The 15,142-nt window shown below is 39.5% G+C and overlaps 2 protein-coding genes across 3 annotated transcripts; one reads left to right on the top strand and one right to left on the bottom strand.

Annotated features, from left to right (window-relative positions):
- The first annotated feature begins 283 nt into the window (after window positions 1-283).
- LOC106179645 (uncharacterized) lies at window positions 284-6,040 on the top strand. 2 transcript variants are annotated; one of them, XM_013563363.2, is made up of 2 exons: window positions 284-521; window positions 3,325-6,039. In XM_013563363.2, exon 2 carries the CDS (start codon window positions 3,354-3,356, stop codon window positions 4,791-4,793), a length of 1,440 nt encoding a protein of 479 aa, XP_013418817.2. In that variant the 5' UTR covers window positions 284-521; window positions 3,325-3,353; the 3' UTR covers window positions 4,794-6,039. The 2 variants fall into 2 exon arrangements, with proteins under 2 accessions (XP_013418817.2, XP_013418818.2); XM_013563364.2 differs by lacking the exon at window positions 284-521 and adding an exon at window positions 2,369-2,455 and having other exon boundaries at window positions 3,325-6,040.
- A 64-nt stretch (window positions 6,041-6,104) lies between these two features.
- Window positions 6,105-13,169, bottom strand: LOC147762805 (uncharacterized). Its single transcript, XM_087009591.1, has 5 exons — window positions 12,460-13,169; window positions 11,311-12,012; window positions 10,131-10,811; window positions 9,455-9,646; window positions 6,105-7,980 (listed from the first exon to the last, which is right to left on the bottom strand). Exons 1-5 carry the CDS (start codon window positions 13,133-13,135, stop codon window positions 7,751-7,753), a joined length of 2,481 nt encoding a protein of 826 aa, XP_086865717.1. The 5' UTR covers window positions 13,136-13,169; the 3' UTR covers window positions 6,105-7,750.
- Window positions 13,170-15,142: the final 1,973 nt, after the last annotated feature.

The following is a 15,142-nucleotide window of genomic DNA, read 5'->3' as shown; positions in this document are numbered from 1 at the left end:
TGCTTAAGCAAGTTTCATCAACATACGCACTTTTAAATGTTAAAACAACGTATATATACTGGTTTTTGTCTGCAAGAAAAATGTTTGATCTTTCACTTTCAGACATGTCAGATTTGATGTTTAATAAATTGTAGCTGATTATTCGAAATTCGTACAGGTATGAGAAAAAAAAAATAAAAACAGGTTTTACATAGGCCTACCAGTTGGACTTTTAACCGAGATGCCTCAATCAGGCACCTGAAATATGAGAATCTGTGTATTTAACCTAGTTCTTGAATTGTAGCCTACTTTGCATTTGAAAAGACTCCAACTCAGGCAGCAAACAGAAAGCACCAGGGTAAAATTTTAATGCTCAAAGGTAAACTCATCATGGTCGTACGTACGGGACCAAAGCACCGTGCCAATATTCCGGATCATTTAAGATATTGGTAGACGACGACCCTATACTCAGAGTAACCTGGAAGGCTACAATCTCGAACTGTAGGCCCTACATCCAGTTAGTACACTTACTCAAGCGCACAGTAAGTACCCTGTACATGTAGATCTACATTAAATAAGGGTTTCGTTATCACTGACGCTGTCCTGAACTGCTAGTAGGGGAGAGCGGGGTGGGTAGGAACGCGGGTAAGTTGGAACATTGGCTTTATTTCTTAAATCGCAAGACCGATCATGTGCTCCTTCAGCATAAAAATGTCACGTGGCATGGTTATTCATCCGGTAAACTTTTGGAAGTTTCGAAAATACGGTAAAAGTTTTATGCGAAAAAAACCTATTTTCGCCACTCGAAGTAACTTTTCATATTTTTGACATTCATCGTGCTGTAAACTAAAGTATAAGGATTATATCACTGAAATTGTGCATAGCGTTTAGGACCACCTTTATGTTCAAAAAGCTGTAGTTTTTTTCACCTCCCACTTGTTAAAGAAATAGTGTCATAAGTAGGCCATGACGTCATGGGGGCTGGTCGGAACATTTGACATGGGGCCAGTTGGAACACTGTAAGGGGTGTTCCAACCCACCCCGCACGGTGTTTTTCAATTTCTCTCTAAATGATTTATTTTCAACTTTAAGGAGAGTAACGTAGTAATCCAATACAACTCCAACTGGAGACGAAATCCAGCTGGTAGAACATCTCCAAGATGCCGGAATGTACATGCCTGTAGAAGATACAAGGGGGGATGGTCACTGCTTGTTAATTGCAGTTGCTAGCTGTTTGGTCGAAAGGGGTCTGCATGTCCACTGTTGCTCTTTGCGATAAATTGCTGTTAGAAGTGGAAGGAAATGTCGATTATTACTCTGCATTTCGCGGCAAAATGAAAATATTCTAACTGAGAGCCTACGTTATGAATAAACTATACAACACAAATTCTGCCGATATTGTTTTAAATGCTTTGTGTAATGGATTGGGGGTTGCTGTTAATGTTTAGTGAACGAGGGTACAAAATTCGCCAGAAAAGACAAACATCCACCTCGTAACTTAGGCAAAGTTTCAGTTGAAATCTCAGTTGCCCTCACCGGAAGAGGTGCTACAGCACACTATAGCGCACTTAAGAAAACCCCAAAACAGCTCAAGTCCAGCAATAATTAGACCGGTTCCAAAGGCTCACCGTCGCAGTCCAAAGATTAAAAGTAGAAAACGATGCAGTGCAGTTCTAACTGACACACCTGAAAAAGAGCTACTCGAAAAAGAAAAGGCCAAGCCCAACAAAATTAAAAAGGACAAGTGCAACAAAAATAAAAAACAGTTAAAGATTTCTAGTCGATAGAGGAAATCAAGAAAAAAGAAATGAAAGATGACCCGCGATTCTGAGTCAGAATACAAGATCATAGCACTTAAAAAGTGAAATTGCTGGGGGAATAATTTTGCAGACTGAGATGAAGAAACCAATCCCAACTCTTAAAACAGGAATACTGGACATTGCTAAAGCGGGCAAAGCGATAATGATTGTAATACAGTGGCGGATTTGGGGGGATGTGAGGGGTTCCTGCCCCCCTTCCATTTCTGAAAAAAAAAATCACACCAGTGGTCGCCTCTTGAAATTAGAATTTTGAATAGCTGAATTATAGTTCTAAACTGTACCAAATGGCATCGTTCACCCTCCAAAATACCATTTTTTCGTGATCCTTTAGTAGCGGGGCCCGGGGGGGGGGGGGGGGGGGGGTCAGCTTCGCATCCGTGGACCCCCCTTCAAAAAATCCTGGATACACCTCTGGTAATTACTGCATCGAATATGAACAAACAGAAGAAAAAAATTAATTAAACCAGGACTGGGATAGAAGGAATTTACTAGTCACTGTAGGATCCTGTAATATGACCTGACTGGGACAAGGAAGTTATGAGCAAAAATACCGTGAAATAATGAAATAATGAAATAATGAAATATTCAATATAATCTGTTCTCACAGAGTATTAGAGTAGACCACATATCGGTATTAGTTAGGAGGACTTGTAACGGTAAGAGAGAGAGAGAGAGAGTGTTTGTAAAACTGCACATATCTGGCCAATATGAGGAATTTGTTTTATATACATGTAGGTCAACTAAACAGGGCATCGTCGAAGGAGAAAGAAACTTCGTGGAAGATGTCTAACTTGATTTTGTTACTGTACTGTAGGTTTATTTCGTTTTTTTTCTCGGCTTATTGTTACCTGGACGTCCAGCGTTATGCTATTTGGTATACTGAGGCGATGTACACACACACTATCCTGACAGAGTGCACGGGCGGATCCAGGTTTATTTGAGGAGGGGGGGGGGGTCCGAGGATGAAAAGTATCCCCCCTAATTTGGTATTTTAGAGGGCGAACGGTGCCATTTGGTACGGTTTAGTACTATGATTCAGCTAGTCAAAAATCTAATATCAAGAGAGGACCCAGAAATCGAAGGGGTGGTGAGGACCGCCCCCCCGACCCCCTCTAAATCCGCCACTGGAGTGATCACTGTGGACTTGATTAATACATGTATGAGAGTATATTGCAGCTTATTATTTATGTTCCCCAGTTTAGTACTACATGTAGTAGGCTTGTTTAGGACCGAAAATTGGGCAAATGCTGCATTTTGTAGTACAAATGTCTAACTTGAAAAGAATGTTCCTTGGACTAAAAAAGAGTACAGACTATTTCTAACAGTGCATAAATTAAATCAGTAAGCATAAATTATGCCAATTTCTTTATGCAAACGCGGGAATATTGCCTCCCTGTCCCCTTACAAATCAAAATGGCGGATCCAGGTCCCCAGTCCAACTCTTTCATTTAAAGTGGAAAAAAATAAGACAACCTTTTGTACCTGTCCTAATTTTGTGATGAAATCAATATCATTTTCCTTTCAGAAAACATCGTTGAGAAAATTTGAGACAGAATGGCAGAAAAAGAGCAACATGTGAGCGGGATCGAACTGGAGGAAAATTCAGAGAAAAATTCATCACAAGATAATGTTTCCCTGTCCAACTCTCCTCCGCACAGCCTTTCACTTCCGATCAGTAGAAGCAGGCCGCAATCAAAACAAAAGCTGATCAATGTTTCACATAAAGCACTCAAGTTTTCCTTATCCTTGAACTTCCTGTCAGCACTGTGTATGACATTCTTAATTCTGGCAGACATGGTTACAGATATAATACTCATCGTGTTATACTACCAAATGGGGGAAGGGTATCGCACTCCCGTCTGGGTAGCCATAGGCATGTTAATTCCCGCTCATATACTTATGGCCCTCGTCGACAACCATCTCTTCGACAGAGTATCGGAATTTCCCATCATAAATAAAATTCCTAGATATGCCAGATTTCTCTTAGACTTTCCATTGCCGCATTTAAGGATGTGGGGCTTGCATCTGAAGCTTATCAAGAGAAGGTTCCTCGTCATGTATTACGCTTACAAGGCCAATGAAGAGGCACTGAATCGGATGCAAGAGCAGATCAATCTTTCTGGAACCAAGACCATTCCTCGTGATAGACCCGATGTGGAAAAGGAAATGCGGGAACATATTTTATTCTTCCTGGGGGTAGAACCAGTTCTGTCTCGATGCAAGTTGTTTCAAAGCATGCTGGAGTCTGCCCCTCAGTTAATGGTCAACTTGTTTCTGTTGCTGAAATACCAAGACCTGAAATCAGAGTTGGCTGCATGGCAGATGGTATCTGGCAGCATTTCAATGATATCTCTCGTTTGGGGCATTGTGGCTTATCAAAAGTCGCGCCCAGGTGGAAGGAGTCGATCAGCGTGCGCCACGTTTCTGTATTTCATTGAAATGGTCATGTTTATGATAGGCAGGTTGTTGGCACTGGTTTACTGTGCCCTTTGCTTTCAATACTGGATTCTTATTGTCATTATCCCCCACGGTGTGGTTTACTTCATCTCCAGCTGCTGTCGCCTCCGTCAATCCAACGGTACAAATGGCGGCATCTGTTCTGGCAGCTTCATCAGGCGCTATGTGATACGCGTTGCTCTTAGCATCATCAGCATTTTCTGCATTATCGAAGATTTGCCTATTATAATCTTTGCCATTGTTAGCGTGGTGTACCTCACAGAAAACGTCATCTTTATTTCTTTCCCCCTTCTTGTGAGCGACTCTGCTAATTTCACCGGGACTGCTTTTGGCAATTCTACGGACGAGGCGAACGCTTTGAACCCATTTCACAGACACGATGCTCGGCCGTGTGGTGACAATGATCCTTGGTTTTACACCGTGATGTGTGTTGTTATCATCTTTACGGTGTTGAGTCTGCTGCTTCGTGTGGTAGTTTACTGTGGAAAAAATCGCTGTGATTGCAATCTGCTTCAGGATGACGATGAAGACACGTAGACTTGATATTTATCATGAAGATAGTCAGGAATGGAATAAAACTGGACGTAAAAATAACAGATGACGTTGGTAAAATGCGTAGAATACACCAAGGATGTTCAAAACTGTTAGTGGCAAATTTTCTGCAAATCGTCACATTCACAGCACAGAACAATGACGACTTGTGACTTGAGGGTCAGTGCGAGTTGTTTACCACATAGTGCCCTGGCCACGTAACTCGAAAGCATTGCGCACTGCGAATAGCGACATCACATAGAGGCTACAATATTTTATATGGGGCGAGTATGGGCGAGTTATGGAATCGAGACGCTTGCGCTCGGTCTGGATACGCGATGCTTTCGAGTTACGGGGCCCTGAATTAGATGAATCCTGGGTGTTGAATTCAGTCACACCCATAGTGTAAAGAAAAAGAACCAAGAGGCTTGTTTTCATCATGACTCGTAATTTCAGGTTGAACTGTATATTTTAAAGATGAGATTCTGAGTTGCACGTTTTCGGCGCATACAGTGGAATAAAAACGCCGCTTTCAGACGTCTTGTAATTTAATTTCTGGGCGCAAATTTCTTTGCACACTTTTCTGTCGATGCATATTTAAGTTTTTTGTGTATTCACACTGCCAAAGGCAGTTGTACAAATGTAAGTTTGTATTTTTACATATGAGCATTTTTTCTACGTATCGTTTCGATTACTCGTGTTACTCAAAACGCCTTAAAAGTATTCATTTTGCAAAGCAACCCATATATATATATGTGTTTCTTTCATATAAATGTTATGTGTGTTTCTTTAATTATAAAAACCCCAAAACCCATAGGAAAGGGAAGATCACAGAGGTATCACGTTTTATATGTATGTACATGTATTATGATTATGATTATTATTATTATAATAACCATTTCCAGGAAAAAGAAATATCTTCATATTTAATATTTTTTATAGCAATATTATACAATTATTGACTTTGGATGAGGTCTGTAAGGTCTTTGCTCGTAGGCGACATCAAAAGTTCGTTGCAACAGCGCTGTCATCAGATATTTTTGTACTGTGATCGCATGTTATTTTTTCTGATTGTTCCAAAATAATCGGTCAATATATATATAAAATGACGTCGTTGGTCAAACTTGACTTTATCAGATCTTACATTCCAGGATATACATGTATTCTGCAAGATAGTATTCTGTGCTATTTACATACTTATCTGTATCGATATCTCATTCAATAATGCTTTGTAACATTTTAAAGGAACTTCATTCCTAGAAACAAGTAATTGAATAAAGCTTTGTTACATTTACAGAAACTGTCCTATATACACGTGAAAAATCGTAATAAATTAAAGGGATAATAACTCTTCCTATGGGAACTATATTTCACAATAAAAACACTGTGAACAACTCATAGAAATATAATATATTCTGTTGTACCACAAAAACGGCAGTTATAGCTATTATTCTGATATCTGAGCTTGTCTTTAGACCACGTGACTTCCACTGATGGCTATACTCTGTTATAATCTCTTAAGACATTATAACAAAAAAACTTTTTAGAAAAAAAACCAGGGACTAACTTTGAACGTAAAAATGGATTCATTAACCATTGATAAGTATGGGGAAAATTGTTGTTTACTCTAGGGAAATTCATTATTTGGCCAAAACGAAGAGTTTTTATCCCTTTAAGCTTTGTTACATTTAAAGAACTTCGTTCCTAGAAACACTGACAAATTGGCAGAATTGTGTGGGCTTCATGTTTTTGGTCAATAACATGATGGATTTTTTCATAAGGACAAAAAATATAGGAAGTCCATAAAAAATGCGACTTGCAAACTGTTTATTACGAAGACCGGCTACTGCTGGGCTCAAAAACACCAACGTCTGACGAAAACTCATTTTTACAATGAGCACACCAACTGTTTTACTGTGAGTTACACTATCACGAGCTTCTACGACCAGAAGGGTCAAGAATTCTCCGTGCGACACCTGAAATAAACTCTCGTAGCCTGTCAACACTCCTGATCTCGTCGGAGTCTCTCGATTTGGGCCTGGACAAAATAATGGGAAATATCACCTGATCTACCAGTTCAGACGCAAAATCTCCCGATTTATCATATTTTTCTCTCTTTCCTTTCGTTAGAACGAAAATGTAACAAGTAGACTTCCTCAGATGTCGTTTAAATGAACACCATTTGACCCAGATGAAAGAAAAAGCGGACCTTCACACGAACTTCCTGGCTACGTGCCTGCTTATAATATCCATAATACTTTCGATATTTGTCGTCTTTGCCAAGTTTTGGAAGCTGCATCAACATCTAAGCAATAGATTCGCGTTGCATTATGGTTGCTTAACTCTTAATGGCTTTGCCAAGCGAAAAACCTGTAGCTGGCAAAAGTTGTGAAAGAACGTCGAAAGGTAGTGTAACTAACTATCGTGAATTGCCCTCTAGCAGCTTGAGTGGGCGTGCCAGACATTTCAGCCGCTTACACTGAATGCAATTTAGGGAGAATCCCCACAGAGTTAGATCGATCCAGCTTGTACGATGGGTAAATGGGAATGCTCCCTTGTGCCTGATGTTAACATTTAAAACTAGCATGAAATGGATTAAAAACCACTCTTTGGGAACCTAACAAAATCACAAATTTTGGGTCTTTTGGGTCTGTCCTGGACCTGATTAGCGATTACACCCCCTTGGACTCCTGCTTCCCATTAGTACAAGTTCCCGTATCGATCAGTGGCGCGACCCGCCGAACGCCCGGATGTAATATACGGTACTGAACATAAATCCCCGAAGCTGCACGTGCGCTGGAGTATTTAAATCTTATGCAATTTCACTTGAAATCAACAGAAAATATCACGGAAACTGTTTTAAATAAAACCCAGGACGTAGTTTAAGGTACATTCACCATGTCTGTGTGTAGCCGAAATGTATCAGACAAAAGTTCAGTATAAATTAACTTATAAACAAGAGTTCATTTGCGGTAGTAGTAGCCTTTCTTCCTTCCGGTCCCCTTGGAATAATATCCCAAGTTTCTTTTCATTCCTTTCAGATGTTTTAGAAGTGTCGGTACATCCATCGCAACAATTCCTCCAATAATGAGGAGTACCATCAACAGCCCAAATGTCCCCATAGCCTCGGCCCCTGGCGCCTCCATGGGGTTCTTAGGGTGTCGCCGGCGGTTTGGTTGTACCCCTTCTATTGCTTCAGCGAATAAAAATAATAATGAAAGTTCATTGTTGTGCGTTTTCATAACTTTTGTTTCTCTGCTCATTTATCATACACGTAGGCTACTCATAATTGTATTGGACACAAATCACTTTCATTGGGAGGTTTTACAAACGATGAAGCACGAATTGAGAAAAAAGTCATGACACTTCCCAGCGGGCAAATTATGTTGTTTTAACGTTGAAACAACGTTAAACCATAACGTTGAGAAGACATTGAATAAACGTTGGATTTGAAAGTTGTGTCAACCTCAGATAACAACGTTGTATCAACGTCAAAAAACAATGTTATATCAACCCCACCCAGCCTGGATGTGTTAAGCAGTAGGATATGTTTAATGGCTAAATATGTGTTGGGTATAAATGTATGGCCTTTAAGTGAAAATTTCCAAGGTTTAGATTAATACATATAGTTCTTTTCTTATATATTCTTAAGAAGATAACTACAACCATATATATATATATATATATATATATATATATATATATATATATATATATATATATATATATATATATATATAACAAAGTCACAGTCACCTCAACCTGTCTACCTATAACAGGTTACCAAGAGCTGTTAACTCCATCACATTTACAGCAACTTATTTATCCTAGTGTTAGCTGACCTTGCAAGGAATCCATTTTATTGGAATGTATTTCTGAATAACAAGTTAAGAAAATTCACTAGTTAACTAAAGACACAAAACAACGGTCACTTTTACTTTAACCATTTTGTTATTATTTTGATAAATTTATTTACAGTATTGATAAACAAAGTATCACGTTTTCAATAATTAATATTTTAAATTACAATTCATAACTGCAAGGTTGTGTCATTGACCAAAATACAACGTTGAGTCAACGTCACATTATGACGGTGTTTTGACGTGGCTGGATCAATGTTGATTTTACCTTGAATTTAGGTAGATCAACGGCAATTCAACGTTTCAACCTGTTTTCAACGTTGATCCAACGCAACTATGCCTGCTGGGTTTGTTCTTCACACTTCGTTAATGTAGCTTATGGCGATTTTGAGAAACCGTCAAAATATCATGTTCGATTTGAATTCATACTATACATACATATTAAAACACGTGAAAATGTGTTTACGTTAAATGAAGGTAAATATTTTTCCTATTCTATTGCTCGCATGGCGATTTATTTTATGTGAAAATAGAGGAATTACGTTGTGAACTGCGATTTTTTACCCATGCCACCACTTGTCACCCATGTCAACTTCAGAACAGAAAGAACACGCAAAAGAAATAACGTAAGATATATCACACCAGCGACATCTTTTCGTATTCGTAAAAAAAGTAAGAAGCCTCCTGTGCGAACGTGGCTTCTGCTCTTTGCACTCGTATTCCGTCATTTGCAAACCTCCAATTTCATACTTAGGTACGCCTCTCTACCTAAAACTACAAGACAGTCGCACAAAGAGCAAAACATACCTTCTGCACATGGCGGAACCACGTTGCTCCAGACACCTGTATGCAAGCACGTAATCTTCCTGTGCGTCATTCCATCAGGGAAAGTCAAGTTGTCTGTGCATGTGTATACTACCACAGTGCCTATACCGTGGTGGGGGGCACTGCCGTTGCTCATAGTTTTGAACACCTGACTAGCAGATCCGCAGAACGGTGCTAGAACGAAATACAAAATCATGGCCTGAATAGGCATTGAAGTAGCATTATCAACAGCATTAAACTACTGAAATTGTTTACCTCCAATACTTCAATTCGCCTGGATAGCCTCATTCCCCGGTGAAGATACCCTAGACAGACATCGAAATATTTGAAGTATACTCTGATAACATTACACAGCTGAGGGGATTCTGCCCTGACTGAATAAGCATTCCTTTTATACACATAAAACAAAATATTATACGCACGTGCTGCTCTTAATTTTAATTATGCTGCAAAAAAATCATGACACAATAGGTAATGGGAATGTTAAGGCTGGTAATTGTCTACCCGACTGGGAAAATTGGAATGAAAAATTTTAATATTTGAATGACGAGCGGGGTTTTGATGTATACGCCCAGATACATGTTGAATCAAAGTGGTGGTCATTGATAAACAGTGTAGTTAAAGAACCCAAACGCTATCATATCCCATTTGTATTTACCCGCAGTGGTCCCCGCGACATCTAATGACGCCAGTGACGACGTGGCACTTGTTTGGTGTTCGGATGACCGTGATTCAAGCAGGTTCCAGCCCATACTCGGCAATAAAGAGTTGGCACTGTCATCAGCATAATGGGTAGCAGGATCAGTTGACGTCCTGGTCATATTTTCCGCATTCTCTAAATCACTAACTTCAGGTTCTGAAACAACACTTGCTGTTGCCGTTTGCGTAGTCCAACAGTCGTTATGGAGGCAGTTCGTTCCTGTATCCATTGTGGCAGCGTTAACAGAAGCCAAGTCACTTGTGTTAAAAGTTGAATACGACGCTGAAGAAGATTTGTTTGACACGATCACCGAGGGCACTTCAGTTGCAATCTCGCCGCCATCAACAGAGAATGCCATTTCAGTTGTGTGTTCAGTTAATGGTGCCGTTAAGGAAGGCACAGTTAAAGACCTGTTTGGAGCTTGCTGCATTACCGCGCTAGTGTATTCCGTTATGGAAGTCATGGAATCAGCATCGACGTCAGTTAGACTGAATTGCTCTGTGCTAGTGCTTGAAGGAAGTTCTGTGTCTATTCTCGGGGTGACCATCCCGTCTGGGGGATCACTGCCTTGGCCTGGAGAGCTTGAAACATCCGTTTGTCCGTGCGGCGAATATTGGGGTGCGTCCCTTAGCTTGTTAGCTGGGGTTAAAGGAGAACATAAAAATACACAAAAAATCCCTTATGGGGCAAAAATAATTCTTGTATTTTTAATATAGATGTTTTAAAAATACTTGTTAAACATTTAAATGTCTCTGCATGGTATTATTTTGTCATGAAATGATTACGTGCGAATCGCATTACTTTTCATACAAAACAGAATCAAACCTAGGTATAAGTATGTTTTTAAGACATATTTTGCATTTGTAATATCAGAATTTCCATTGGCTAATTAAAAATAGTGTTTCTGTATTTTTCATAAAATTCAATATCCTGACAAATGCTTTTAAACACGTTCACTCTTTGTGGCATACAAGAGTCAGCAATAGCATATCTAATGATAATACGTAGATAATACGTAAATACGTAGATCTCTCTCTCTCTCTCTCTCTCTCACACACACACACACAAACAGAAACCGTCTACACTCGCCATTCACCTCTCTCTCTCTCTATCTTTCTCGTTCGTACGCTCTGCTCACCGTTACAGATGTCCCTAAACCTGATGTAGTTCTGATCCAACTGCACATCTATATCGTATATTTGCAAACATGACATTTTCCCCGCAAAGCCCGAGCCTCCGCCGCCGACGCCAATATCCCCCAAGATCGACGTTAGGTCTTCGGTCGTCAACTCTGAATCGTCTTTATTTAAAGTGCCGTCGACAAACACTTCCATTAATACAGATGACGCTGTTGGGGACTTTTTCGTCACTGCGCCAATGTGATGCCATATGTTAGGTATTAAATCACTTTCGTCTGTAGACATAAACCGCCCAGATGATACATCTGCGTAAAATGTGCTCTGGTTGTTCTTGACTGTCTGTAAAGTGATTCTCCCATTGGTCACTAAAATTTCTAGACCGGGAGGGGCTATATCTTCGTATAAATACTGCCTGAAAAAACTTACGGGATGTCTGTAGTCTCCATCGTCATTACGTACATCGACATCTAAGTAGAACAGCACGGACACTACATGTTGTACGGTCAAGTGTCCATTGTTTACTATTTGCACCAGACTGTTTGGTGTGCCCCAAAGCTTCATGCATCCATGCACTGACGGCATTGGTGAAACAGTCGGGTTGATGTCAGGATTGTTTACTATCAAATCGGAGTTAAAGCCACTCAAATCTTGTGTTGGATATTCAACGGTCATTGGCCATAACCCTAATGGTTGCGGTAAACCTGCATTGAAAAATGAATATAATGTGCTTATCAAAATGCACTTGATTTGATAGTATGTTGTTGCCTTTTTTATCGTGTATTTTATAAATTATATTCAAGTTTATAGTGTTTTCTATAGGGGTGCCATAAATTCATGAAAGTACAGGTATACAATAATGAATAACTGGCATCATTAAAAATCATTGATACTACTGACTATTAAAAGTTAGGTGATAATGCATATGTTAACACTGTAAGAATGATATATCTTCACCATTACTATTAACAAATTCATTATTTGTTGTTGAACAGGCGAGCCTTGTTAGGAAGTTTATAGCTGTCCGATCCTGAAATCTTTGGCAATAATGACGATACTGAGAATTAACCTTCTGGACTTGTGTCTCTAACGACTGGACAGGTGAATCTTTTAATGCGCTAAAGGTGACCTTTTATGCCAAACATACTTACACGCCAATCGTATGTCCTGTAGACCGGAAGCCTCCAATGCCACGTCATACAATTGAAGGCATGCCAAATTTCCTCTGAATGGTTCGACCAGACTAGAGCTCGTTCCACCTACAATCAGTTCTCTTTCACCAACGATAAAATTCAGTGACATGTCCTTTGTTGCTATTAGAGAAACAGTTTGGGCATTAAGAGCGAGGTTGGTATCTGTCCATAAGTTAAGCGTGGCAGTGGTGTGGTTGTACGTTACTGCCATGAACTGCCATGTATCGTTGAGTACTTCTCCAATTCCTTCTACATCTTCACTTTTGATCACTAATTTAATTCCACCGTGATCGCGTTTAAAACCCACATGTACATGTATATCGCTCGGCATCAGGAACCGCAACAGTCTACAATACTGCAGGTATAAAAAACACCTGGGCTTCAACAGTAAAGCTACCGTGAATGAGTTGTCGAACATTGGAGATGCGGCGCCTGATGCAAGATAACTGCCGGCTGAACCGTCCAGGAACACTGCCCCGTCCCTGTCACCCCACGGTCCCGTGGTGAAGGTCACGTTGGGCAACAAGTTAAAGTGAGTGCCATTGGCATTAAGGTCTGTCCCTCCATAACGGCGATTAAGGGGCCAAACTCCAGCAGACTGAAGATCGCCTGTTAGTGGCATAAAAAGGCGCATGTTACCAACAGGTATATGATTAATCTGGGATTTGTTATATTCTATAAACGTGTGCAAAATATTAATAATAATAATAATACTTTTTTACTTTAAAAATATCTTGCCACATTGAGCAGCTCTGCCTTTGATTAGCATTTGGGACCTCTCCAGCTGCTTATTTTGGGTGTAATCACTTTCTCCCTATTATTATTATTACAATTATTATCATTAGATTCAAGATACATGCATGGTACTGAATATCAGGATCAGAAACAGCTACATGTATTTTGGAAACTATGGAGGACTTTAAGAAAAAGCAACTGGAAGTGAAAGCCCACCATTACATAGGCTTACATGTATGCTCCTGAAATGTGGCCTTGATCGTAAATCCTGCAGATATACAGACAGACAGACAGTCAGACGGACAGACGAAAAAGCACCAGGAATCACGTGGCTCAACTACGTCAACGTGAAGTCTATAAGCTTGGAAAACGTCTGCAAAGGTTATCCTTATTATGATTAATAGTCGACTTACTGAAGAGAAAGAAAGGCCGTGCACGTAACAATACAAATGAAGTTTAGTTTCAAATTTATATTTGAAAACTGATATTCCAAAAAGATATTATCGTTTAAATATCTGAGTGCCTTAATTTTTTATATGCAGACTTTAATTTTAGACGCCGCTTAAAATATCAACATTTATTTCCAACACATTTATGTTCATCGTGCCTGATATACTTGGCATGTGCAACAACTTCAAGACAGTTTCATCTGACATTATTTGTATAAAGAGTGTTGCTTTGCACGTTCACAATATAAAGGAAACTCGCTAGGCTCCACTTTTTATGCTGATTCATGCATTTATTGTTGAAATAAATTGATCGTTAAAATGTTCACAACAGCAAGGTCAGACGGCATTGATCTTGATGACCTCCATAATTAATCTTAATTGTACCAGTTTTCCTTTCAGTGTCCAATTTAGATTCCAGCCTTTCAAGTGTCCAGAAAAAAGTCTTCCCACTGATCCTTGGCGTTTATTGTTCAGTCAAGTATATAAGGGTAAATAGAAGTTTGATTAAAGGTCGATGATAAAACGACAGAAATATATAGTATTTTACCGGGATGGGCTTATCATGAAACTTCATTTTGTTTTTATATATTGGTGAATGGGATTAGATAGACTTTGAAAATCACGCGTTTTTCCATTATGCCGTTATGTGAAGGGCGACAGACCTACGATCTAAATGGGAACAGTGCAAATAGAAACGCTTTTCAAAACTATTTTCTTCCCTAATCAATGCATCTCTTAAATAGCCTCAAACTACAAATAATGTTTTTCTTCCAAATATGTATTGAATTCAGACGCCGTTGAATTCTATGTCACCGTCAATTATGAAAATAATTTTAAATGAGCGATGACGTTGCCGTCTATTTCGAGTCACAAACTCTTAAGAAAACGTTTGTGCCTGTCAACCTTTGAGTCCTGGGGTCTGTCTAAAAAAAAAAAAAAAAAAAAAAAAAAAAAAAAAAAAAAAAAAAAAAATTGGTCTAAACCTTTTAGACCAAACTAGAAGTTTTACTTGGTCGAAGAAAAAAGGAGTATAGTAGTTCAACCGTATAAAACTTTGCTGTTGTGTTTAAAAAAAAACGCGCGCGACAAAGGTGTCAGATCAATACCTTCTTCAATCAAGTGGACTTCTATGGGGCTCTCGTGTACTGATGTAATCCAAACTAGGGTCGAAAAGTTTGAGCTCTCTGAATGCAATTAGGCCGCATTCAGAATAGGGGCCTAACTAGTCCGAGGGTCAAATATGGCCTACCCACTTGACTAGTTCCCCACGGGATTTCTATTTTGTGCCTATTAGCGGATTAGATGGCAAGCTTTGTGGTGGGTCGCCATATTTGACCCTCGGACTAGTTAGTCCCCTATTCTGAATGGGGCGTTAGTTTAACACGCCTCCTCCTGTTTCCCACGAACTTGTATAATCGCCAACTTTTTCTGCATTCTATTCAACGGCAGGAGGAGGC

This window comes from Lingula anatina, chromosome 3 (genome assembly GCF_051362555.1).
Source record: "Lingula anatina isolate TDL-2025a chromosome 3, LinAna3.0, whole genome shotgun sequence".
Taxonomy (NCBI): Eukaryota; Metazoa; Brachiopoda; class Lingulata; order Lingulida; family Lingulidae; genus Lingula; species Lingula anatina.
The sequence above is the reverse complement of the archived record's forward strand: the minus strand, read 5'-3'. Positions and strand labels throughout refer to the sequence as shown.

Excerpts from the sequence above, each read along its gene's own strand:
- LOC147762805 (XM_087009591.1), bottom strand. The coding sequence starts at position 13,135 with ATGCGCCTTTTTATGCCACTAACAGGCGATCTTCAGTCTGCTGGAGTT. Across the intron at positions 9,647-10,130 it reads TGTCGCGGGGACCACTGCGG|CACCGTTCTGCGGATCTGCT; the intron begins GTAAATACAAAT and ends ATTTCGTTCTAG. Across the intron at positions 7,981-9,454 it reads GGTTCCGCCATGTGCAGAAG|CAATAGAAGGGGTACAACCA; the intron begins GTATGTTTTGCT and ends TATTCGCTGAAG.
- LOC106179645 (XM_013563364.2), top strand. The coding sequence starts at position 3,354 with ATGGCAGAAAAAGAGCAACATGTGAGCGGGATCGAACTGGAGGAAAAT.